This window comes from Bombina bombina, chromosome 4, assembly GCF_027579735.1.
Source record: "Bombina bombina isolate aBomBom1 chromosome 4, aBomBom1.pri, whole genome shotgun sequence".
Taxonomy (NCBI): domain Eukaryota; kingdom Metazoa; phylum Chordata; class Amphibia; order Anura; family Bombinatoridae; genus Bombina; species Bombina bombina.
Genome location: NC_069502.1, coordinates 24,762,733 through 24,790,732, shown reverse-complemented (window position 1 = coordinate 24,790,732; position 28,000 = coordinate 24,762,733). Strand labels below are relative to the sequence as shown.

The window sequence follows — 28,000 nt, the reverse complement described above, 5'->3', positions numbered from 1 at the left end:
CCCTTTTTCTCCCGCCATTATCCCAGTCCTTTTTTCCTTCCCCCCGGCCTTATTCCTGGCCGCCCGAAAACTAACCCCTCCGCTAGCCCCTATTTTTTTTTTCTTACCACCCTCTGTCCACCATCACTTCAGGGCCATTACCCGTTTTGGCTCCTGCCTCCTGACAGTTACCTCCCCCTCCCTGGCCTTATCTCCGGCCTCCCTCATCCTCTTGATCCTTCTGCAATAGCTCAGCATGGATGCCCCATCTCTTCGATAGCCCAGCTGCCTTACCTGTCTCAGTGACGCTCCTCCTGGTCTTCGCCATTCTCCCGCGTCCTCTGGTTGCGCCCGGCTCGACGCACTGACGTACCTCCGTGACGTCAGACGCCGGCGCCGTTCTAGGCCGCGCCTTGGACACTGCTCCCGTTCTGCGACCTCTGCTGCCTTCCAACCTCGCCCTCTGCTCCTCCGGACCTCCTGGGTGACTCCTCTCTCGACCGGACCTCCTCGTACTGACTCCTGTGCTCAACCTCTCCACCGTAACTGCCGTGTCCGCCTCACCAGCCGCCGTCAACTGTTGCCAGACCCATGCCTCTCCATTCCGCCTCACCGCCGACAGCAACTGCTCCAGTAATGCATCCATCTCCAGGTAAGACGGTGCACCACACACACACCTCCTACCGTGCTGCTCCTGTAAGGACACCTGTGACCTCACTTCCTGACCCGGGGCTTATCTACCTTCTTCAGCCCCACCCACCTTGGAATGTTCCACTCCTAGGGAAGTGGGGTCACAGGTGCCCTTCTTTAATACTTTCATACGGGCCTTTTCTTTACATTGGAACACTGATATCTGTCAGGAATCCCTGATTATCGCTTTACAGGTATATATTTTTTTTAGTTGACAATCCCAAGTATTGATCTAGGTCCATTTTGTTAAATTTCATGCCACCATTTCACCGCCAAATGCAATCAAATAAAAAAAATCGCTAACTTTTCACAAACTTTAGATTTCTCAGTGAAATTATTTACAAACAGCTTGTGCAATTATGGCATAAATGGTTGTAAATGCTTCTCTGTTATCCCCTTTGTTCACAAATAGCAGGCATATATGGCTTTGGCATTGCTTTTTGGTAATTAGAAGGCTGCTAAATGCCGCTGCGCACCACACTTGTATTATGCCCATCAGTGAAGGGGTTAATTAGGTAGCTTGTAGGGAGCTTGTAGTGTTAATTTTAACTTTAGTGTACTGCAGTAGATAACCCAAAGAATTGATCTAGGCACATCTTGGTATATTTCATGCCACCATTTCACAGCCAAATATGATCAAATAAAAAAAATTGTTAACTTTTTCACTAACTTTGGGTTTCTCACTGAAATTATTAAAAATTAGCTTGTGTAATTATGGCACAAATGGTTGTAAATGCTTCTTTGAGATGCTCTTCGTTCAGAAATAGCAGACATATATGGCTTTGGCGTTGCTTTTTCATAATGAGAAGGCAGCTAAATGTCGCTGCGCATCACACTTGTATTATGCCCAGCAGTGAAGGGGTTAATTAGGTAGCTTGTAGGGTTAATTTTAGCTTTAGTGTAGAGATCAGTCTCCTACCTGACACATCCCTCCCTGACCCCTCACAAACAGCTCTATTCCTTACCCCATCCCACAATTTTCACCGCCATCTTAAGTACTGGGTGAAAGTCTGCCAGTATGAAAATAAAAGCCTTTTTTTCTTTCATGTAATTAGCAAGAGTCCATGAGCTAGTGACGTATGGGATATACATTCCTACCAGGAGGGGCAAAGTTTCCCATGATTCAGGATAATCAGTATTCCTTATTTCAGACTGTCAGTTTCATTATTATGGGATAATGCATATGAATATATATATTTTTCTTACCTTAAAAATTTTCAATTGACTTTTTTCCCTGTGGGCTGTTAGGCTCGCGGGGGCAGAAAATGCTTCAATTTATTGCGTCATTTTTGGTGCAAAATTTTGTCATTTCCGGCGCCATAGTTGACGCTGGAAGTTTGTTCGTGGTTGCATCATTTTTTGGCGCATGTGTGTTACAGGCGTTTTTTGCGGCAAAAAATGTGGGCGTCGTTTTCGGCGCCATAGGATGTGGCATTATACTTGGCGCCAAAAAAAGTGGGCGTCGTACTTGGCGCCAAAAATTTGGGCGTCATACTTGGCGCAAAAAAATGTGGGCGTCTTACTTGTTCCACTATTTTTCACATTATTTAAGTCTCACTTTTTTGTTGCTTCTGGTTGCTAGAGGCTTGTTTATTTTGCATTTTTTCCCATTCCTGAAACTGTCATTTAAGGAATTTGATAATTTTGCTTTATATGTTGTTTTTTTTCTTTTACATATTGCAAGATATTTTCAAACACTGTTCCTGTATCAGAAAATGCTAAGGGATTCCTGTTGACTGAGATCAGTCCTACCAAAGCTAAGTTCATTTATTTTAATTTTATGAATGATTATCTTTAGCTATGGTTTGTAATAAGTTATCATGATAAACTTTTACATGCAGAGTCCATTAGTATTATGCTTTATATATTGCTATTCTTTTTACATCTTATGTGCAAGATATACTTAGAAAATTTATAAGAATATTTTTCAGATTCTATTTTAAAGGCTTTGTCTCACATCCCGCCTTCTAATAAAAAAATTTTAGGTCTTTTTCAAACTTCTTATTTAGTTGATGAAGTTTCAAATGACCAACAACATACTGAATTATCCTTCTCTGATGGTGTTTTTTTCTCATTCAGAATTTTTTTCATCAGATATTGACACTAACAAAACTACTTTTTTATTTTTTAATAGAGTACATTTGTTCTTTGTTGAAAAGGTGTTGATTATTTTGGATACTTAAGTAACTAGTTCTTTTGATTTAAAGACTAGCTAACATTTAAATTCTGCTTATTAACCTTCTGTGGTTTCTTCAGAAGTTTTTTTCCAGTTCCTGATTCTAGGGAATGGAATAGGCTGAGAATTTATTTTATTCCTTCTTTAAGGTTTTTAAATTGTATTCTTTGCCGGCAGTTTGTTTTCAGTTTTTGAGGAAAGATTCCCCAAGTTAATGGGGCTATCTCTACTCCTGCTTAACATACTATTATTATTCTATATGAAATAGTATTTATTTTTTTCCTTCAGATGGTTGTATCTTATTTAAGGAAAGTTATTTTCAGGTACTTTTCGTAGACCTGTAATTTGTTTGGCTGATGTTGCAATTGCTTCATTCTTCTGGTTGGATACTTTAAGATCAAGTATCGGATTATGATTTGTTTAGCATTGTTAAGTCAACATGCTAATAATTTCATTTGTGTCGTCATTTTTTGATATTTTCGCAAATGAGGTTTAATCTATGTCTTTAGCTATTTTAGCTAGAAGAACTTTGTGATTTCAATCTTGGAATGCTAATTTGATTTCTAAATTCCATATTTCTTTTCCAAGGTAATCAATTATTTGGTTCATAATTGGATTCAATTCTTTAATTGTTACTCTGGGCTTCAAGATTGAGTTCTAAGACTAAATTTTAAGCTTATATTAGTGTCTTTTTGGTCAGTGATTTTTGTTCTTACTAAGGAACGGAATCCTATATTCTTCCCCAAGTAACATGTTTATAATTGGAAGTTTTTCTTCATTCAATTAAGCCATTTAACAGTTCAAAGTCAGCTCCCCAAATTTGCATGTAGGTGCGGTTCTTATTCCAGTTTAGCTGGTAAGGGGCAGGTTAAGACTTTTTTGAAATTGTTTGGTTCAATTTGGTCCAAACTTCTTAGATTTTGGGTACAGAATAGGATTCAGAGTAAAACCGTCTGTGAGAAGTCTTTTTTTCTCTATCATATTCCAGCTATTCCAGTAAGGCTCACACTTTCCTGAAGTGTGTTTCAGACCTGTATGTTTTGGGTACTTGTGAAGCGCGGCTGGTAACCCGTTGGGGTTCAAGGCGCTGCTCAGATCTGGAGTTTTTCTGGGGTATTTATACCAGTTCCATTTTTGGGGGTTTTATTCAAAACTATTCATTGTCCCAAAGATAGAAAATCTTTTTGATTTGTCATATAAGTGTTTTCATCTTTTAGAATGGTATTTATATGGTCTATTCTGCTTTTTTGGTCAGTGATGGCATTATTTGTTTACAATAGATACAATAGATGCATATCTTCATTTTCTGATTACATTCAGATTATTTTCTTTTTCTGAGATTCTCTTTTTTTTACAAGCATTACCAATTTGTTGCTTTTCCTTCTGGTCTAGCGACAGCTCTAAGAATCTTTTCAAGGTTCTCAGTGTTTCCTTATTTGGACGATTTCATGGTACTGGCTCAGTCTTTTCATTCTGCGGAATCTCAAACGATTCAACTTTGTTGTTTCTTCAAGACATGGTTAGAGGATCTTTTTTTATCAAAAAAGCTCATTGATTCCTCACACAAGGGTCACCATTTTTAGGTTTCCAGATAGATTGTGTCAATGTCTTTGTCTCTAACAGACAAGTGACAATTTTATTGGGTTCCGTTTGTCGGAACCTTCAGTCTCTATTATTTCCTTCAGTTGCTATATATGCATGGAATTTTTAGGTCTCATGGCTGCAGCATTGGATTCGATTCCCTTTGCTCATTTTAATAGGAAACCTTTCCAGTTTTTTATGCTGAATTAATGGTGCAGGGTTTCTAGGATATCACTTTTTATATCTTTGAATCCTAATGTTTAACTATCTTTGATTTGGTGGTTAAGATCACCATATTTCAGTTCTACGGGTCTCTTCGGTTCTTTCAACCTGGACCATGATCTCTACAGATGCGAGTCTTTTAGGTTGAGGATCTCTGTCAGCACAAGGGGTTTGGAAATCTCAGGAGGCAAGATTACCATTTGATATTTTGGAATTCCGTGCATTTCTCAGAGTTCTTCAGTTTTTGGCTTCTTTTTGAAGAAAGAGACATTTATTGTTTTTCAGACAGACAATGTCACAACTGTGGTGTATGTCAATCATCAGGGTGGGACTATCAGTCCTTAGGTTGTGACAGAAGTATCTTGGATATTTGCTTGGGCTAAATCCAGCTCCTATCTAATTTCTGTGTTTTTTTCCCCAGGTATAGACAATTGGAAAGCGGATTATCTCTGTCAATCAAGCTTTACATCCGGGAGAATGGTCTCTTTACCCAGATATGTTTTTTTCAAATTGTTCAGATGTGAGGGCTTCCAGAAATAGATCTGATGGCATCTCATCTAAACAAGGAACTTCCCAGGGGCCTATTCAGTTCCGGGGATCCTCCGGCGGAAGCAGTGTATGCATTGACACTTCCTTGGAGTTATCAATCTGCCTATATTTTTTCGCTTCTGGTTCTTCTTTTTAGAGTGATTTTCAAAATCATCAGAGAACAATCTTTCTTTGTTGCTGGTGGCTCCAGCATGGCCGCACAGGTTTTGGTATATGGTTCTTGTTCGGATGTCCAGTTGCCAATCTTGGTCACTTCCATTAAGGTCAGACCTTAGATCTTAACATTAGTTTTTCCATCAGGAATTCAAATTATTAATTTGATGGTATGAAAATGTAATGCTTAGTACTTAGTCATAGAAGTTTCTCTGACTCAGTAATTAATACTATGTTGCAGGCTCGTAAATCTGTGTCTAGTAAGATTTATTATCGAGTTTGGAAGATTTACATCTCATGATGCTCTTCTTATAAATTCTCTTGGCATTCTTTTAGAATTCCTAGGATTTTATAGTTTCTTCAGGATGGTTTGGATAACGGTTTTTGTCTGCAAGTTCCTTGAAAGGACAAATCTCTGCTTTTTCTGTGCTGTTTTCACAGAAAAATTTGCTAATTTTTCTGTTTATTCATTGTTTTGTTCAGGCTTTGGTTCGTATCAAGCCTGTCATTAGGCCAATTTCTCCTCCTTGGAGTCTTAATTTGGTTCTGAGGGCTTTACAGGCTCTTCCGTTTGAGCATATGCTTTCTTTGGACATTAAAATTACTTTCATGGAAAGTATTGTTCCTTTTAGACATCTCTTCAGCTAGAACAGTTTTTGAATTATCTGCTCTTTTTTGTGAGTCTCCTTTTTCTGATTTTTCATCAGGATAAGGTGGTTTTGCTATCCTCATTTCAATTTTTACCTAAAGTTGTGAATTCTAACTACATTAGTAGAGGAATTATTGTCCCTTCCTTGTGTCCTAATCCTAAGAATTCTTTGGTAAGATTCTTACATTCTTTGGATGTGGTAAGAGTTTTGAAATATTATGTTGAAGCTACTCAGATTTCAGAAAGACTTCTAGTCTATTTGTTATCTTTTCTGGTTTTAGGAAAGGTCAGAAGGCTTCTGCCATTTCTTTGACATCTTGGTGAAAGCTTTTGATTCATCATGCTTATTTGGAGTCGGGTTAATCCCCGCCTCAGAGGATTACGGCTCATTCTACTAGGTCAGTTTCTACTTCCTGGGCTTTTAAGAATTAAGCTTTTGTTGATCAGATTTGCAAAGCAACAACTTGGTCTTCTTTGCATATTTTTACTAAATTCTACCATTTTGATGTTTTCTCTTCTTCAGAAGCAGTTTTTGGTAGAATAGTATTTCAGGCAGCTGTTTCAGTTCGATTCTTCTGCTTATAATTTCAGTTTTTTTTATTATAAGATTAAAACTTTTTGATTTGGGTTGTGGATTATTTTTTCAGCGGAATTGGCTGTCTTTATTTTATCCCTCCCTCTCTAGTGACTCTATCCCATACGTCACTAGCTCATGGACTCTTGCTAATTACATGAAAGAAAACATAATTTATGTAAGAACTTACCTGATAAATTCATTTTTTTCATATTAGCAAGAGTCAATGAGGCCCACCCTTTTTGTGGTGGTTATGATTTTTTGTATAAAGCACAATTATTCCAATTCCTTATTTTTGATGCTTTCGCTCCTTTCTTATCACCCCACTTCTTGGCTATTCGTTAAACTGAATTGTGGGTGTGGTGAGGGGTGTATTTATAGGCATTTTAAGGTTTGGGAAACTTTGCCCCTCCTGGTAGGAATGTATATCCCATACGTCACTAGCTCATGGACTCTTGCTAATATGAAAGAAATGAATTTATCAGGTAAGTTCTTACATAAATTATGTTTTTTTTAAGCATTTTTTAAAAATAAATACATAGTTCCTGCAGTGTAGGTTCCAGCTAACCCCCTGGAACCAGCTAGGTTAGGTGTGACATATGTGTAGGTTATCAGGGGGACTTAGCTGGTCACGCCAGGGGTGTGTAGGTTAGGTGTGACACATGTGTAGGTTATCAGGGGGATTTAGCTGGTCACGCCAGGGGTGTGTAGGTTAGGTGTGACATATGTGTAGGTTATAAGGGGGACTTAGCTGGTCACGCCCGGGGTGTGTAGGTTAGGTGTGATATATGTGTAGGTTATAAGGGGGACTTAGCTGGTCACGCCAGGGGTGTGTAGGTTAGGCGTGACATATGTGTAGGTTATAAGGGGGATTTAGCTGGTCACGCCCGGGATGTGTAGGTTAGGTGTGACATATGTGTAGGTTATCAGGGGGACTTAGCTGGGCGTTCCAGGAGTGCGTAGGTTAGGCATGACATATATGTAGGCAGTCAGGGGGAGTTAGATGAGTGTTCCAGGGGAGCGTAGGTTAGACATAACGTCAGTGTAGGCGGTATTAGGGACTTAGCTGGTCACGCCAGGGGTGTTTAGGTTAGGTGTGACACATGTGTAGGTTATCAGGGGGACTTAGCTGGTCACGCCAGGGGTGTGTAGGTTAGGTGTGACATATGTGTAGGTTATAAGGGGGACTTAGCTGGTCACGCCTGGGGTGTGTAGGTTAGGTGTGACATATGTGTAGGTTATAAGGGGGACTTAGCTGGTCACGCCAGGGGTGTGTCGGTTAGGTGTGACATATGTGTAGGTTATAAAGGGGATTTAGCTGGTCACGCCCGGGATGTGTAGGTTAGGTGTGACATATGTGTAGGTTATCAGGGGGACTTAGCTGGGCGTTCCAGGAGTGCATAGGTTAGGCATGACATATATGTAGGCAGTCAGGGGGAGTTAGATGAGTGTTCCAGGGGAGCGTAGGTTAGACATAACGTCAGTGTAGGCGGTATTAGGGACTTAGCAGGGCGTCCCAGGGGTGTGTAGGTTAGGCAGGACGTATATGTAGGCAGTCAGGGGGAGTTAGCTGGGTGGTGCAGGGTTAGCTCTGATGTAGCTGGTAGGTGGGAGGTGGTGCAGGGGCAATGTAGGTTAGATGTTACATAGGGAGAGTTAGTGGGGAGTGCTAGTGGGAGTAAGCTGCACTTTGATTCAGACATGCCGACACCAGTGCAATATGTTTGAATCAGCGAAATGCGGGTTGCGAGGTGGGTAGCGGCCATGTTTGTCTTGCCCACTATCAGCTGTCAAGAATACATTGCCTGAGGTAGTTAGCATAGTACAACCTATGTCACGCCGGCAATTTTTGGAGTGTGCTTAAATGTTAAACTATATTTTGTTTCAGTAAGCACAGTGTCTGCGCCGTATATGCTCGCTTCAAATAGGGCCCAAGCAACAGCAAAATGCTGATGAGCGGCGATGTTGGTGATGCAGATGGTGACGTCACACTGACATCTCTAAGGAAGAGACATAGCCACTCGCCAGCACTGCTCAACCGACTCTTTCCTTTCTCATCTCAGCGACTGCTTATCAGGCATTTCTTCCTGGATGGCCTCTCACCACCTAAAGATTAACATGTCCAAGACTGAGCTCCTTCTAATCCTCCCCTCTAGCTCTAATACGATTTCTGACCTTTCTCAGGGGTACTTAGGGTGCAAAAGAGCTGAAATTACTGATGCCCTTTTTTGTAATATTTGTTTTTAATTTTAAAAAGAGCTGTAATCACTTTAGAGCATTAGGGCAATGCCCTACTAAATGTCCTTCTCCTATTTTTAGGGTAGAACTTTTTTTAAGTTTAGGATTTTTAAGAATAGGGTTTTTAAAAAATAGGGCAAACTAATTTGCAGTGATTTAAATACTGCACCACTTGAAATATGGATTTGAGAGCACAAAACTTTGCAATCTCGATAGCGCTCCACTAGTAATCTAGCTGTTTGTTATTTAGGGAAAAGGGATTCTGTGAAACAGTGGGGTATTGCAGCCTCTGTAATAAGAGGAGATTACAGTTACATGGGGTCTCTCTCCGTTTGTAGCAAGTTCCAGTGTAGTCAGATGACCGTTGTGCTGTTTTTTTTACTTTTTATTTTCTCTGCTCAGCAATGAAGTTAAAATTGTTTATCTCAGCTGTTTCTGGAAATGAATTTCCCTTACGTCGTTGTATTTAGGGCACTGCTGCAATAAGTGTATCTCATCTTCTATTACTCCCTGGGCACATTGTTGGCACACTCTGTTTCTTTAGGTCGGCATGTATTTCTGTGCCTGCCAGTCTCTGTGTGTAGATAGTGTGCGCTTATTCTACACTGGAACAGAATTTGTCTCTGGGTTATTTTACCTTTACAAGATAAGGGGCCAGTATATATTACCTTTGTAATAAGTAGTAAGCTCTTCATTTTGTTGTATTTTCTACAATACACAATGCTTTTTTTCTACACTACACAATCCTGCCCCTGCTCTTGGCAAGAGAGAAGCAGTTGGCCTTCAGTTCGAGGTAATTACTGCCGCCTCTGAGATTAAGAAACAGCAGTTTTAAGATAATCAAAGGGTTTATAATCTGACTCATAAGCCGTCTAGCAAATACAAAAACAGAATTCATGTAAAGTTTCGTCTGAATGAGTTATAAAAATATACAGTAGGTGGAATACCTTTTATCTTTAATTTAAATCTTTCTAAAAAACAACTATTTCAAATTTTAAGAAAGATACTATGTACAGATATTAGGAACGGCCATGGGCTCTAACACATTGATGTCTTTTTTAAAAAAAAAAATAATATCTATGGGGCATTAACAAACAATCAATTATCTTCTACCAAAGATACATCAATGACATCCTCTTAATATGGAGAGGTGGCCGAGAATCGTTACAACAAAGGATCACAACGTGGAACAAAACATACATTTTCTGGATCTATCTGTCTTTATTTCAAATAACTCACTAGGTAGCACACTATAAACTAAGCCGACTGACCGTAACTCTTGGTTGAAAGCAGAAAGTTGCCATCCACCTTCACTTACTAAGGGGATTGTAAAGTCACAGATGATCAGGGATCTTAGAAATAACTCAGTTAGATGTGGGGGTCTCCCAGTTACAAGAAGTCAGAAACAGTTTTCTACAAAGGGGTAATAAACCAAAGGTGGTAGATACCATAATGGAAGAGGTACAACATCATTGTCAAACTGACCTAATCCAAAAAAACAGAGAAAATGAGGGCAATAATAAGAAATTGATCATGGTCACAATTTTCGCACCAAACACCACCAAAACTAGAACCATACTGAGAAAACACCGGTCTATCCTAACTTCAGACCCTAAATCACCATGCATTAAGGACACTAGACCTATGGATGGCTACAGATGGGGCACCAACCTTAGAGATCTTTTAGTCAAGACGGAGCCTAAAGTATGTTATCAACCTATACAGAAGACCAACATTAAAGGTTGCTATAAATGCCTAGGATGTGTGACATGCAACAGTTTAATTGCAACAAAATCCTTTCACCATCCCCACAGGAACAAAACCTTTAAGATCAGGTTTTCAATATTGTGTAACACAACACATGTAATCTATGTCCTTATTTGCCCCTGTGCCCTTTATTATGTGGGCAAAACACATGACACTAAGAAAGAACAAATGGCCAATCAGATTAGCCATTAGACAGGCTCTGGACAAAGGCTACTCAGACCTACTAGTGGCATGGCACTGTGTGGAGAAGTCCCACTCAGTATCTTCAATAAGAATTATCCTAATTTATCATGTCCCTAAACTGGACAGAGGAGGTGATCGGGATAAAATTCTTTTGAGGTGAGAAGCAAAATGGATATACAGATTGGGGACAATACACTCTGGTGAACTCAATTCTATACCTGATTTTAAGGCAATTATCTAGGAGATAACACCAGATACATACCATGGGTTCTGTGTCTCTGTGCAATTATAGACAGTGATGGTGGGGTTGGCGGCAGACCTTTTGGCCTGCACGCTCTCCTCATACATTACTGGTGACTTGAATGCATGCAGGGTCATTTTCTATCTTGTGTTCACCTCAGTAATATACATGCACAGATTATTATGAGTCACTCTCAGTGATCGGTGTTCCCTAATTAAGCCTGATGTATAGTATCTATTACACTATTGATATCCTGTTCCTAAAGGGCCAAGTCATTGATGTATGCATAAAGGGTGACATATTTTGCTGAACATATTTGTGCTAGACACGTGTATATATTGTAAATAAGATAAGCTGTAACTTTACGTGTATAACCAATATGACTGAAATCTCAATATCTAGTATGTTTGATTGAAGTGGTTATTTAATGTTGCATTTAATTACACGATATAACTCTCTGGAAATTAGTGACTTGAAACGATGAAAAGATAGTCTTCCACACGTGACAACAAATGTGGTGACCTAGACATCTCCAAGTCCTCAAGTCAGTACCATGTTTCACAGATGTAATGTTTTTTTGGGGCTCTTACGTGTCTAGATAAGTTTGACATTTGAAACAATATAATCACCTTTGTCACAAGTTGTATATAATAAGTGCACATAACTGGAAATGACGGATCTCCCACTACAAACAAGAAAACTGACAACCGCATATAAAAGTGTTTGAGGTTACCTTGGCAACCAGTGAACCTGGTTTCGCCTTATACCACAGTTATATTTTAAACTGCCTAAACACACTATGTCTATAACATGGACAGTGTTTATACGTTACAGTTGTAAATCCAATATTTTTGTACACTTATATTTGGTTTAATGGGTTGTTCTGTTATTGCCGAAAGCAGAAGTGAGGTCACTTCTGGTCTTGTGGAACGTATGGCGTGCGTTCCATTCACATTTTATTGTGTTCACACCAGGTTTGGATTTTTGTTAGGATTGTATTGTATACACTATATAAGAGTGTTGTTTTGCACATTTTATTTATTCTAAAGAAGGGGATAGATTAGTCCCCGAAACGTCAATAAACTTTTGGGATCTTTTCCAGATAAGCCCCGCCACTAATGCAAATAGTGTACGCACAAAAAGTTAAGCCCCGCCACTATTTCTGATGTCTAGACCGCGCGCCATAAAAACAGCTCCTTATCGGGACAGTGTAGTCAAAAACAACAGTGTCCTTTTTAAATAAAGCATTGCACACAGTAACCATGGATTTCACATTTTGCAGCTAAAGCTCCGCTCATGAATATGTAGGTAATACACACTAATAAGAGCTAGGGGTTTTCCCTACCTAGCTGCTAAGTATATTACAAGCTGACATGCCGTGTTCTGTACTGTACAATGTGCACAGTTTACAAACTGCAGTTTTAACTAGCTCAGCCCTCATACATACAACAGAGCTAAACAGGCTCAGACACTGCTTTATGAAAGGATATCAGCCAGAGCCAGTATCAGGTTTCACAGTGCAGAGTGTGAAGAGTTACATTTTTAGCTCCGTGTCTTTATGAGCTAATTTATTACCGTGCCCGTGGTAACCAACAGTGCAGGGGGAAGTGTTCCCGGAGAACAGAGGCAGACAGGGCTGTGTGCTAAAAAGCTATGGTTTAGCTCTGCTTTAAAATTGTATGTAGCATTATACTCAGGTGGCGGGGCTTAACTTTTTGGCGGGGCTTATCTGGAAAAGATCCAACTTTTGACTTACTGATGACCTAAATTCCTGTGAGTGCAACATCTTTGCTATTTGTATTCTACATCTTCTGCACCCAGGTAGTTATATATACACAACCCCTGCACACCCTGTATTGCTTGCTCACCGGTCTCCAAAACACAATCAACAAATAAAAACTTGCACCCGGTATATTCAAATCCAAAAGCACCACTTTATTAAATCATCAGCATGGTGTTTGTCATCCTCATCAATGACAAACACCACAGTGATTATCTAATAAAGTGGTGCTTTTGGATTTGAATATACTTGGTGCAAAGTGTTATTGCTATGTGCGTATATATATATATATATATATATATATATATATATATAAAATAGTTTTTAGACTTTTATAAAACGTATGCACTTCTGTGTTGTTGGATACCTGGATCTGTTTTACGTTATTCCTCTAACCTCACTTGGTTGTTGTTGTCCCCCAGATAAACCAGGAACCTGCCCCGTGGTGATGACACTCATAGCCTGCAAAGAACCTCTCCCCCCAGCACGGTGCGCCAGTGATGCAGAATGCCCGCTCAAGCAGAAATGCTGCAACTATGGCTGTCAGGTCATGTGTGTTGACCCATTTGGTGAGGAACCATCTTCCTTTCTGCTTCTAGCTTTTGTTTGATAAATATGTCAGAACCCAGAACTACATTACTTCTGGTTCAGTTTATTTAGAATTCTATAGTTTTATTACAGAAACAGGAAATCAATGTATAAAATATTTTATTAAGATTAGCTAAAACCTTTTCCACCAGTAAATGTAGCAGCCTGGGTTTCACTTTAATCCTCAGACATTATACTGCTCAGTGAGTCAGGGTTGTTACTTATGTAACTATATATCCTCTTCCCGTCTTACATATTTACACAACAGCATATGAGGTCTAGGTTATGCCAACACTATGAGGGATATTTATCAAGCCATCAACCGCAAATACACTGGAATTCCGCAGCGTAATTGTGGCGAGCCTGATTCGACCCATTTATCAAAGCCTACAGACCGGCAAAAGTTGAAATCTGTGACGTAACATACGATCCGCCAGTCTCAATCTGACACAGATCGATGCTTATGTTGTTACAGATGTTCCGAATACAAATTCGGCACTATCTGACAACTTTTGCAAGTTATCAAACTTCTAACAGGTACGCTCGTGGCAATTCCGGCCCAGCGTACCTGGTTTTCAATCCACCACCCTGGAGGCCGCGGATTTCATTGGAATCAATGAGAGTCTGAAAGCAGTGAAAGCTTATGTTCGATGCTGCCAGATATCCCATTGATTTCTATGCTAGAAAACCAGTAAAGTTTACACCTAACACCCTAACATGTTCCCCGAGTCTAAACACCCCTAATCTGCCGCCCCGACATTGCCGCAACCTACATAATATTATTAACCCCTATTCCACCACTCTCAGACCCTGCTGCAACTAAATAAATTTATCAGCCCCTATCCCTGCGCTCACGGAGCCCACCGCAACTCTAATAAAGTTATTAACCCCTAAACCGCCACTCCCGGACCCCTACGCAACTAAATAAATGTATTAACCCCTAAACCCCTGGCCTTCCACATCACTACCACTTACTAAACCTATTAACCCCTAAACCACCAGCCCCCCACATCGCCATAAACTAAATTAAGCTGTTAACCCCTAAACCTAACAACCCGCTAACTTTACATTAAATATTAACTCATCCCTATCTTATAATAAATTTTAAAGTCAGTAGTTATGAGTTTTACACTACAAAGCCGTAGCATAAAACTCATAACTAAAGTACTAAAAAGTACTCTAACACCCATAAATTACCTATTAACCCCTAAACCGAGGCCCTCCCGCATCGCAAACACTAAAATTAAATTATAAACCCCTAATCTGACGCTCCGGACAACACCACCACTATAATAAACACCGCCACTATATTAAATTTATTAACCCCTAAACCTAAGTCTAACCCTAGCACCCCCTAACTTAAATATAATTAAAATAAATATAAATAAAACCTACTTTTAATAACTTAATAGCTCCTATTTAAAACTAAATACTTACCTATAAAATAAACCCTAAGCTAGCTACAATATAACTAATAGTTACATTGTAGCTAGCATAGGGTTTGTTTTTATTTTACAGGCAAGTTTGTATTTATTTTAACTAGGTAGAATAGTTACTAAATAATTGTTAACTATTTACTAACTACCTAGCTAAAATAAATAAAAATTTACCTGTAAAATAAAACCTAACCTAAGTTACACTAACACCTAACACTACACTAAAATTAAATAAATTCCCTAAATTAAATTCAATTAACTAAATTCAAAATAATTAGCTAAATTACAAAAAAAACAACAACACTAAATTACAGAAAATAAAAAACAAATTACAGGATCTTTAAATTAATTACACCTAATCTAAAAGCCCTATCAAAATAAAAAAGCCTACCCAAAATAAAAAAAACCCTAGCCTAAACTAAACTACCAATAGCCCTTAAAAGGACCTGCCCCAAAGAAATCAGCTCTTTTACCTGTAAAAAAAAATACAAACAACCCCCCCAACAATAAAACCCACCACCCACACAACCAACCCCCCAAATAAAACCCTAACTAAAAAAACCTAAGCTCCCCATTGCCCTGAAAAGGGCATTTGGATGGGCATTGCCCTTAAAAGGGTATTTAGCTCTATTACAGCCCAAAGTCCTAACCTAAAAATAAAACCCACACAATACACCCTTAAAAAATCCTAACACTAACTCCCCGGATGGCGTCACTTAAAGGTACCTTCATTTGTCGGGTACTCGTCGTTAGAAGAGGATGCTCCGCGCCGGATGTCTTGTAGATGGACCCGCTCCGCGCCAGATGGATGAAGATAGAAGATGCCGTCTGGATGAAGACTTCTGCCCGTCTGGAGGACCACTTCTGCCCGTCTGGAGGACCACTTCTGCCGTCTTCATTGAGGACATCTTGCCGATTGGATGAAGACTTCTCCAGGTAAGTGGATCTTTGGGGGTTAGTGTTAAGAATTTTTAAGGGTGCATTGGGTTGGTTTTATTTTTAGGTTAGGGCTTTGGACCACAATAGAGCTAAATGCCCTTTTAAGGGCAATGACCATCCAAATGCCCTTTTCAGGGCAATGGGGAGCTTAGTTTTTTTAGTTAGGGTTTTATTTGGGTGGTTGGTTGTGTTGGTGGTGGGTTTTACTGTTGGGGGGGTTGTTTGTATTTTCTTTTTACAGGTAAAAGAGCTGATTTATTTGGGGCAATGCCCCGCAAAAGGCTCTTTTAAGGGCTTTTAATGGTTTAGTTTAGGCTAGGGTTTTTTTCTTATTTTGGGTGGGCTTTTTTTATTTTTATAGGGTTATTAGATTAGGTGTAATTAGTTTAAAGATCTTGTAATTTGTTTTTCATTTTCTGTAATTTTTTTTTTTTTAAATATTTTTTTATTGAGGTTTTCAAAATATACAAAAAATAATAAGGCTTAAACATTCCAAAAATATGTTCCTTTTGGGTCAACCAAAGCAGATGCACTTCCAATAACATGTAAATTGTCAACATTTGTAGTATGGAGTGATATATGAGAAATCACACTGATTTATAGTGAAGTCAGCTGATGGAGAGTGTCATGAAAATAAGTTTTACAATGAAGGATAGTTAAAAGATAATGTTGAGCCTATGTAAGAGGGACCTCATTTCTTATAGTATAAATTCTCTTGTGGTGACTATATAATGCTATGTAGTATAGAATAGTATATAGAAGGTTAGAGGGAATCAGCGGGCAAGAGCCGCTCTAAGTTGGGGAAGGGGAGGTGAAAGGTGGGGAGGGCGGGCGTTCTAATTGTTGATATAGTTAGTAGGTAATTGGGGGTTAGCATTGAGAACCTGATGACATGAGTATACTTGTAGAGTGGGCGGATATAATTATAGCATAGTATGAGATATAATAGGTAGTAATTAAGTAGGACACTCCTGGGTTTTTCGTTTAGCTTAAGGTGTGTGGGTCATCTTGATATATAAAAAGACAGGTAAATAAAGGTGTAACCACAGAGTATGAAAGACCAGACAAATTTGACTTCGGCAAGATCTATCTTAGTGAGCAAGAGGATATTCTGCTATGTCGAGTAGCAACAAATAGTTAATTGGAGATACATTAAACCTGACTAGTATGTGTCTCATAGTAAGCAGAATAGCATCCAAATGTAAGTCCAGTAATGGTCAATTGTAGACTATTTAACCCAGAATATATGACAAGGATGCAGATATAGAACTAACCTTAAAAAAGAGTAGGATATACGGTGTAAGTGGATACATTTAAATTATTGGAGATATATCTTTATAAAGTATTTTGCACAGAATCAAAATATGAAAGATTAGACTAAGAAGCTCGCTAAATGAGCCTAGGGGTTGACCTAAGCGTCTTTCTGCCCTACTAAAAAAAATAGGTGAATAATTATAACATATGTCTGAAGTTCCAGATAAGATATACATACAAATATATCAACAAGTAATGATAAGGGTTAATAAAACACCCAAAGAACTCGTAAACTGAGAATAGTTACAAAGATTGTAGTAAGAATGTGATGGGAGTGTGGCTGACGAGAGTTGTGGGTAGTAGAAGCAGGGACCACAAATACATAACTCACACCTGCATATATACTGAGAATGGGACTAATATAAAAGCTATTTATAAGCTATTTATAATATAATAAAATTATACTGTATTATTGCAATTTGAGTGAGAGATCAGCTCTCTGATGGGTAATGTAGACAGCTTAGAAATATTACCATATCTAGGATGCATGTAAACCTAAAGACAGGATAATGTGCAAATACTCAAGTCATAAAATAGTGTTAGTCATTAGTTATTCAGTTTAGGAAAGGAGACTCTAAACTACAATCCAAACTATTAAAATATATAGAATAAAGAAAAAAAAGCCATGAGGAGGGCTAACAGTAAGTAAATATGGAGATTTTACAAAAAGATTTGTCCCTTCATGAACTCTCCAGGGTCTTTTCCCCTTTATATTATATATCAAGGTTAGAAAACCGTATTATAAAGTTACTGAATTTGCAAACTCCAGTCGCTTCTTGCAATTCTGGGTGAATGATAGTTAACTATTTCTACATGCAGAGCTAAGTTTTGGTAGGTAAAAGGAGAGGTAGTGATCTAAATATATGTTTAATAGCTTTCCTCTTGTCACCATTCAACAAGACTATCCCTGCTCTGTCTCATATGTAACCCTTAGCGTATTCAAGATAGGGCTTTTCAACTCCATGTTTTGTAGGTTTAGCATAGGACCAGCCTAGGCAACATGTAGGTACATAGATATATCGTCCTAAATACACAGGCTAAAAGTAGATTAGCTTTACTAAAGGTAACTAACATCAGTGGAGAGCGCAACTCACGCTAAATTAAACACATATATATCAGGCAACTGACAAGCATAGTGGGTTGGACACCCTTATCAAACATAATTGTTCTCATTAAGGTGCCTTAATCTTAAATTCCTGTAAGGTTAGTCCAGACTGAAATGACTAAGTCTAAGCGCTGGGAATTCCTGTAAGGAAAGAAGAGTAAAATTACCCAACGCCTATTTTTGTAATGGTCGTAGGTATGTCTCTTAACAGTAGTGCTTGTGGAGGAACATTAAGTTGATGTCTAACAGACCCCATTACCGCATCCTGGGGTTTTAGTGGTAGCTGACAGCTAACTGAGCCATGCGGTGCTTTCATCCGTAGTCCTGGTACAGGGCTTAAGTGGCTGTACCGGTGTTCCAGGTGTTGTAAGCGTAGTGGAGAGATACGAATGAACCTTCCTCCGCTCCATCAGACTGACTACTTCTTCTGGCAATACAGTTGCGAAATGGCTGGAGGTAATTACAGAGCTGGGCAGCGTTGTGTCAGAACATCTCCCGGTAATTGCTTGAACAACAGTGTGTTGCGTTTCCTGATGTCTCTTCTCGTGCAGTATGGGTGCAGAAGTTATATGTACTTGTGCTTAGTGAATGTATGTTGCTTAATAGCTGATTGTATCTAAGATCCATCAACTGCCCCAGGCGTTTGAGAAGTACTACCGCCATAGTGAGATCTTCCTCTAAAGTCTCCTGCCCACATTCTGTTAGGTTACGGCTTGATATTAGAGACATTGTGAGGGTCACTGATGTTCTCTCTAATGGGTGTCAAATCTGAATAGTCGAGTAGGTCTACAGCCTGATTATTACCTAAGTGGTCGGGGTGAAGATGGCGCGTGTTAGGCCTCCGTCAAACATCTAACAGTCTGTACTCACTCCCCCGGGTAGCAGCGTAGCAGTAAAAGAGTATATTTCCATTGGGGAAGTTTTAGAAGACAGATTACATGCTTGTACTGAGTGGATTGTACAGAGTTCCATAGATAATTGTTGAATTAGGGTATCATCCTTCTGAGCGTTAGTATTTTCCGTCCACCATGGCTGCCTCTTGGCCACGCCCCCCTTATTTTCTGTAATTTAATGTGTTTTTTTTTTGTAATTTAGCTAATTGTTTTGAATTTAGTTAATTGTATTTAATTTAGGGAATTTATTTAATTGTAGTGTAGTGTTTTTTTTTTTAATTATTTTTTATTAAGAGAAGAACAGACACGTGAGTACAGACAATCAATCCAACAATACATCATGAGTCTTGGGTCAGGCATTAGCACAAAACAACATCACATTTACAGTAAGGTATGTCAGCAACAATGTTCTGCATACATAGATCTAGTTTTAACAGAGTATTACTAGTACACATCGCACTTTCCATCAAAGCCTCATAAAACCCACATGTCCATACCTCTCTCATTTTATCCTTACCAGGGAGATTTTAACTTCCCCCCAATCTAACCAAAACTAACCTACAAGGTGCACCTTGCAGGTACATTATCAAACTAAGATACCACAACTTATATATGGCATGATCGTGTGGTCAATGTGCGGCTTGCTCACTCTCATGCATTCCGGCGGTCCGACATGGGAGAGAGAGAGAAGAAGAAAAAAAAAAAGGGGGGGGGAGGGGATAGGGATGTAATGGAGGAGGTCAGTAAGAGAAGATATGTCTCCAAAATCACCTCTCAGGGAGTCCTCCAAGAAAATCACAGTGTTACGAAAAGGTAAGAGAACCTGTCTTTGAATTTCTAGCTCAAATGTGAGAATCAATCTGCGCCACTTCCGCAAAAATAAATGCAGTCTGCTACCCACATCCACTCTGACGTCTACCTGTTTGATAAATAATTGAGTTCTCAACATATTTCTAAAGTAAGCCACTGTGGGAGTCCTATTAACCGTCCAGTGTTTAAGTATGCATTTTTTTATGCATTTTCTCGTCAGTAATATAAGTAAAGTCAGTTCTGAGTCAAACTGTCTGTACTGTTGTTCCCAGTTCAGAAAAAGTATAACCTTAGGGGTAAGTTCAATGGGGATACCCATTTTCTTTCCAATCCAATACTGTAATTTATTCCAGAATTGCTTAATCATGGGACATTCCCAAATACAGTGTAACAGGCCAGGGGATTCCGCAGAACACTTGGAGCACTTATTAGGCCAATCAGGTATCCACTTGGCTAGGGATCTGGGGGTCATATAAGCTTTGTGCAAAAACCTGATTTGCGTCTCTCTTAGGTTTGCCGACAAAGTGGCTTTTCTAGCCTTCTCCAGTCCCCCCCGAGCCTCTTCCCACACAACATCCTGCAGTCCCTCCTTTTGCCACCCCTTTAAAAGATTTGGTTGTATTAACGTCTCTGTAGGAAACTCTGGTAGATCTCTGACAAAGAGAATCTCCCCATTTTGAATAAAGCCTGTGAAAGGCGAAATGGTGAGCCCTCCCAAAACCCCGGTCCATCCCTCGCTAACCTATCCACATTGTGACGTGCCTGCAGATACACATAAAAATGATTCTACTGAAGATTATAGTCCCTTCGCAAAGTTGCGAAGGACTTCATGGTCTTCATCAATGTGTCAACCAGGGAGCCCACATTCCTTAGTCCCATTGCTTCCCATGAACAAAATGGCTTTGTATCCATACCCGCCGGGAAGTCTGGATTACCACTAAGTGGGAGAAAGAAAGAACCAAGGCCAGCCTTATCTAAAAATTTGTGTGCAAGATGCCACGCCTTAATAGGATCCCGGTATAGGAGATTCCCTTCCAACAATTTAGCCGCATTCTGCTTTGTCATATGAGGCAAATATGCCAGAGCTATACCTCCCAAAGTTGCCTGTTCTAGATCCTGCCTGTAAAAGTGACCCGTGCCCACCTGCCAGTCAAGAACCAAGCGAATCATGGCTGCCCAATTATATAGCTTAAAATCCGGCAAAGATAAGCCACCATTAAGATAACTCACAGAGAACTTATCAGTTGCTATGCGCGGTCTACCTCCCCGCCATACAAAATAACGCATAGCCGCGTTCATCGCTTTCACATTGTTTTTAGAGAGCAGCAGAACATCAGCATAGGATATAGCAGGCGAGGCAGGTTCACCATCTTAAGAAGACTGACCCTTCCCATTAGAGACAAGGGGAGAGATTTCCAGCTCCTCATCTGGCTGCACAACTTCGCACACAAGGGAGTGAGATTCAGTGAATATCATTTGTTAGGATTCGTGAATATCATTTGTTAGGATTCACATGAATCTGGATACCCAAATAGGTGATCACCTGATTCGCTACTGCGAATGGATACACATGGGCCGAGTTCGCCCCCCTATGTATCCATAGAATCTCCAGAGAAGGATCCAAAGTCCAGCAATGTTTGCACAATAGATGGTATGTGGGTCTCTGGCTCCTGCACGAATAACAGCATATCATCCGCATACAGCGCTAGATGTTGGGAACATCCAGCAATATTAATACCGGGGAATATTTGACGCAATTTCATCGCTAGCGGCTCTAATGCTAAATTAAACAGCAGGGGGGACAGGGGACAACCTGCCTCGTACCTCTCTGCAATACAACATCTGATGAATAGAGGTTATTAACACAGAGATTAGCCACCGGGGAGGAGTACAGATTTCCTATAAATGAGACAAAAGGTACAGAGGGTATGGAGAAGATGACGCCACTCCACCCTATCGAAGGCCTTCTCTGTGTCTAAAGACAGCAGGAAAGCCTCCGGCATCGCCTCACCCCCCCCCAGAAGTTTTTTTGTTCCAAAAATACTGAAGAACCTGCAGGATTCTACTCACATTTACCACCGAAGATCTTGCCATCATGAATCCGGTCTGATCCTCATGTATCAGATCTATAAGGACAAATTTAAGACGTTCCGCTAACAATTTTGTTAGTATCTTATACTGTAGTCAGAATTTAGTAGCGAGATTGGCCTATAAGATTCCGGTAGTAGCACATCTTGTAAGGATAGGGTTAATATGTAAGGTAGGACTACCTAAATAGCACAGATCATTGCACAAGTTGTTAAAATGGTATGTGTGACATGCATAATTGTGGCTCCCAGAGAACCAGTATAAAGAAATGCCCAAAGCAATTACCACAGATTCATGATATCATACTTGAGACCATTTGGAATACGAGTGCCCATTGTAAAAATCCAATGTGCCTCTCTCAACTCCAGTATGCCACACATACCATTTTAACAACTTGTGCAATGATCTGTGCTATTTAGATAGTCCTACCTTACATATTAACCCTATCCTCCAATTTTTAGGATAATCATGTATTATTGTATTAGAAATCCCATCTTCCATTATTCTAATACATTATCTTATCTATAATCATGCCATAGGGTGAGGGTTCATCTTAAATATATCTTCCAATATGTAATTTACTTTTACGTTTGCCCTCTGACCCTTTATATTTTCTGATTCATAGATCACTTGCACATTTGACTGTGGTGCACTTTTTTGATTTTTGATTTTTGATTGTATACCGCATTACCACTATTTTGTCCCCATGTATGAACCATTACTCAGTATTGTTCTATCGAGTTTATTGTGTGTATTTTCCCATTTCACTACCCTCATTTCCCTGTCATATGGAATCGTGATACTGGCACTTTTGTTAGTGCTTAATTGCTTTGGAGGTTTTGTAGAAATTAGTTTCACTATGTATGGAGTAGGTAAATAACAGGTGTGTTTTATTTTTTAACCAATGGGATTTTAGGTATGGGTATTTAAAAGGTGTGTCACATAGCACTATAGGCTATGACTACGGCTCCAAGCCGAAACGCGTAAGCCAGACAGTGCCACACCTGTTGTGCTTTTACTTGTGTTTGCCATTCGCTTTTAATCTGAGTTTGAAATAAAGACGTTTTAATTATACTCTCCAGGACTACCGTTTTTCAATATTTCACAACTGTACATAGACATACATAGAGAAACATGGATTTATATGAATATGACATGTTTAGCTGTGGAGATAATGTAAATATTTTACATTATAATATATGCACATTAAACAATATCTCAGATGGATTTTCAAAGAGATTTTCACATATAGATCTCAAAATATCTATACATATATCCAGGTATATTCATATACATATCTCGCAATAAATAGATATATCAGTCCAAAAATCATCCATATATAGAGAAATATTTATTTAGAATTAAATAGAACATATTTCACTCCAAAAACATTTTCGCTATATGATGTATTCGCATTTTCATGTTAGGGATTTTGCGCTTCTGTGTTTTTTTTCTATTTGTCTTTTCCATTGACTTCTATGGGGAATACGTGAACTCGCACACGATTTTGCAGTTTGCATTACGCGGCTTTACGCGCACAAAAAAATAAGTTATTAATCAACTTGTAATAGCTGCGCACCCCAAATGTGAAAAAACCTCAACGTCTGCAGAGTTTTCACAACTGATTTGCTGCATGACTTGTAATCTTGTCCTTTGACGGACAGTGCCCTAGGTAAAGCAATCTGCTCTTTTGGTGAACAAAACCCTATTCTAAAACTAAATTACCCCTCCAAAAAAAACTTAATTTAAAAAACCTACACTAAAAATTGCCTTGAGAAGAGCATTTTGTTGGGCATTGACCTAAAGTGAACATAGCTCTTTTGTTCAGAAAAAAAGAGGGAAAAATAAGCCCTATTCAAAAAATTATCCTAAAATAAAAAAAAATAAGTTTTAAAAAAAAAAAAATCCTGAAAAAAGATTGCCCTTAGAAGGGCATTCGGTAGGGGAGGTGCTCTAAATGATTTAATTTTTTTTTTATTAAAAAAACAAAAACTATTCTATTTTAGGGGTGCCCTTGCATTCCTATTGGCTGATTTTCCAATCCAAATTCAAATTGGCCAATAGAATGAAAGCTTTTACTGTTGGATATATGAATTGAATAGATTTACAGGTGGCCCTCGGTTTACTACGGTTCAATTTGCACCGTTTCAGAATAACAACCTTTTTTTCCAGTCATGTGACTGCTATTGAAAAGCATTGAGAAGCAGTGCATTGATTAAAATAGCCAGTAGGTGGAGCTGTCAACTTGTGTTGCAGCAAAGCCAAGCAAGCTGAAATTAATCAGTTTAACCAGAACTGAGCTATCGAGCAGATTTCAAAGGAACAAGATCTTCCTGTCTATAAATCAGTCCAGATTGGAATGCATAGAAAGAACTGTTTGCAGAAAAATGCAAGTGAAGTCTGTATTGTGTGATTATTTTATTAGGTTTAAAATGCTGTTTAGCAAATGTTTTTGTTCATTTAACTCAGTTTAATTATATATTCTGTGTTGTGTGATTATTTTAATAGGTTTATAATGCTGTTTAGCATTTAAAGTCTTTATTTCAAAGCTTTTTTTAAAAATAATGTATTAGATGTTACTTATGACAATTTTGAGAGGGGCCTGGAACCTAACCCCCTCACTTCCCATTGACTTACATTATAAACTGGGTTTCAATTTACAACGGTTTCTATTTACAGCCATTCCTTCTGGAACCTAACCCCGGCGTAAACTGAGGGCTACCTGTATTGTGATGCAGTCCTTTATAAAGTAAATAATACAGTTTATATACATTTAGCTGATCCTCAACATTTATTAATATAGTCATTTTAGTAATATTTTTTTAAAGGTGTAAATAGTATTTTCTTGCATTCTGTTAAAGGGACACTTAATTCAAAATTAAATTTTCATTATTCAGATAGAGCAGGAATTTTAAACAACTTTCCAATTTACTTCCATTAACAAAATGTGCACAGTCTTTTTATATTTAAACTTGCATGTGAAAGAATTCACAGAATAAACGTGTATGCATTTGTGATTGGCTGATGGCTGTCACATGGTACGTGTATGCATTTGTGATTGACTGATGGCTGTCACAAGGTACAGGGGGAGTAGAAATGAACATAACTTTTAAAATTGTCAGAAAAAAAATCTACTACTCAATTGAAGTTCAGACTAAGTGCTATTGCTTTGTATTTTTATCTTGCATTTGTTGATTATGCAAATCTACCGTGTTTACTGGCCCTTTAATAAAAATATAGTAGCACATACAGTACCAATGTGATTCTGTCCCACACCCTCAAATAAGGTCTTTACACCCCCTCCTCTGCCCTACTGTGTTTACTGGCCCTTTAATAAAAATATAGTAGTACATACAGTACCAATGTGATTCTGTCCCACACCCAGAAATAAGGTCTTTACACACCCCTCCTCTGCCCTACTGTGTTTACTGGCCCTTTAATAAAAATATAGTAGTACATACAGTACCAATGTGACTCTGTCCCACACCCAGAAATAAGGTCTTTACACACCCCTCCTCTGCCCTTCTGTGTTTACTGGCCCTTTAATAAAAATATAGTAGTACATACAGAACCAATGTGATTCTGTCCCACACCCTGAAATAAGGTCTTTACACACCCCCTCCCTCTGCCCTACTGTGTTTACTGGCCCTTTGATAAAAATATAGTAATATATACAGTACCAATGTGACTCTGTCCCACACCCAGAAATAAGGTCTTTACACACACCCTCCTCTGCCCTACTGTGTTTACTGGCCCTTTAATAAAAATATAGTAGTACATACAGTACCAATGTGATTCTGTCCAACACCCTGAAATAAGGTCTTTACACCCCCCTCCCTCTGCTCTTCTGTGTTTACTGGCCCTTTAATAAAAATATAGTAGTACATACAGTACCAATGTGATTCTGCCCCACACCCTGAAATAAGGTAATTACACACCCCTCCCTCTGCCCTTCTGTGTTTACTGGCCCTTTAATAAAAATATAGTAGTACATACAGTACCAATATGATTCTGTCCCACACCCTGAAATAAGGTCTTTACACACCCCCTCCTCTGTCCTACTGTGTTTACTGGCCCTTTAATTAAAATATAGTAGTACATACAGTACCACTGTGATTCTGTCCCAGACCCTGAAATAAGGTCTTTACACACCCCCTCCTCTGCCCTACTGTGTTTACTGGCCCTTTAATAAAAATATAATAGTACATACAGTACCAATGTGATTCTGACCCACATCCAGAAATAAGGTCTTTACACACCCCCTCCTCTGCCCTACTGTGTTTACTGGCCCTTTAATAAAAATATAGCAGTACATACAGTACCAATGTGATTCTGTCCCACACCCAGAAATAAGGACTTTACACACCCCCTCCTCTGCCCTACTGTGTTTACTGGCCCTTTAATAAAAATATAGTAGTACATACAGTACCAATGTGATTCTGTCCCACACCCAGAAATAAGGACTTTACACACCCCCTCCTCTGCCCTACTGTGTTTACTGGCCCTTTAATAAAAATATAGTAGTACATACAGTACCAATGTGATTCTGTCCCACACCCAGAAATAAGGACTTTACACACACCATCCTCTGCCCTTCTGTGTTTACTGGCCCTTTAATAAAAATATAGTAGTACATACAGTACCAATGTGATTCTGCCCCACACCCTGAAATAAGGTCTTTACACCCCCTCCCTCTGCCCTACTGTGTTTACTGGGCCTTTAATAAAAATATAGTAGTACATACAGTACCAATGTGATTCTGCCCCACACCCTGAAATAAGGTCTTTACACACCCCCTCCTCTGCCCTACTGTGTTTACTGGCCCTTTAATAAAAATATAGTAGTACATACAGTACCAATGTGATTCTGACCCACACCCAGAAATAAGGTCTTTACACACCCCCTCCTCTGCCCTACTGTGTTTACTGGCCCTTTAATAAAAATATAGTAGTACATACAGTACTAATGTGATTCTGTCCCACACCCAGAAATAAGGACTTTACACACCCCCTCCTCTGCCCTACTGTGTTTACTGGCCCTTTAATAAAAATATAGTAGTACATACAGTACCAATGTGATTCTGCCCCACACCCTGAAATAAGGTCATTACACACCCCCTCCTCTGCCCTGTTGTATTTACTGGCCCTTTAATAAAATATAGTAGTACATACAGTACCAATGTGATTCTGTCCCACACCCTGAAATAAGGTCTTTACACACCCCCTCCCTCTGCCCTACAGTGTTTACTGGCCCTTTAATAAAAATATAGTAGTACATACAGTACCAATGTGATTCTGCCCCACACCCTGAAATAAGGTCATTACACACCCCCTCCTCTGCCCTGTTGTATTTACTGGCCCTTTAATAAAAATATAGTAGTACATACAGTACCAATGTGATTCTGTCCCACACCCAGAAATAAGGTCTTTACACACCCCCTCCCTCTGCCCTACTGTATTTACTGGCCCTTTAATAAAATATAGTAGTACATACAGTACCAATGTGATTCTGCCCCACACCCTGAAATAAGGTCATTACACACCCCCTCCTCTGCCCTGTTGTATTTACTGGCCCTTTAATAAAAATATAGTAGTACATACAGTACCAATGTGATTCTGTCCCACACCCTGAAATAAGGTCATTACACACCCCTCCCTCTGCCCTACTGTGTTTACTGGCCCTTTAATAAAAATATAGTAGTACATACAGTACCAATGTGATTCTGCCCCACACCCTGAAATAAGATCTTTACACACACCCCTCCCTCTGCCCTTCTGTGTTTACTGGCCCTTTAATAAAAATATAGTAGTACATACAGTACCAATGTGATTCTGTCCCACACCCTGAAATAAGATCTTTACACACACCCCTCCCTCTGCCCTTCTGTGTTTACTGGCCCTTTAATAAAAATATAGTAGTACATACAGTACCAATGTGATTCTGCCCCACACCCTGAAATAAGGTCTTTACACACCCCCTCCCTCTGCCCTTCTGTGTTTACTGGCCCTTTAATAAAAATATAGTAGTACATACAGTACCAATGTG

General features: G+C 39.2%; 1 protein-coding gene across 4 annotated transcripts in view; it reads left to right on the top strand.

Moving 5' to 3' along the window:
- The window catches only part of LOC128655854 (keratin-associated protein 10-4), a 337,059-nt gene that overhangs the window by 171,974 nt on the left and 137,085 nt on the right, over positions 1-28,000 (top strand). For all 4 annotated transcript variants that reach the window (XM_053709423.1, XM_053709425.1, XM_053709424.1 and 1 more), the window contains one exon: positions 13,205-13,351. In XM_053709423.1, coding sequence (XP_053565398.1) covers positions 13,205-13,351 — 147 coding nt within the window. The remainder of the gene's footprint in view (positions 1-13,204; positions 13,352-28,000) is intronic.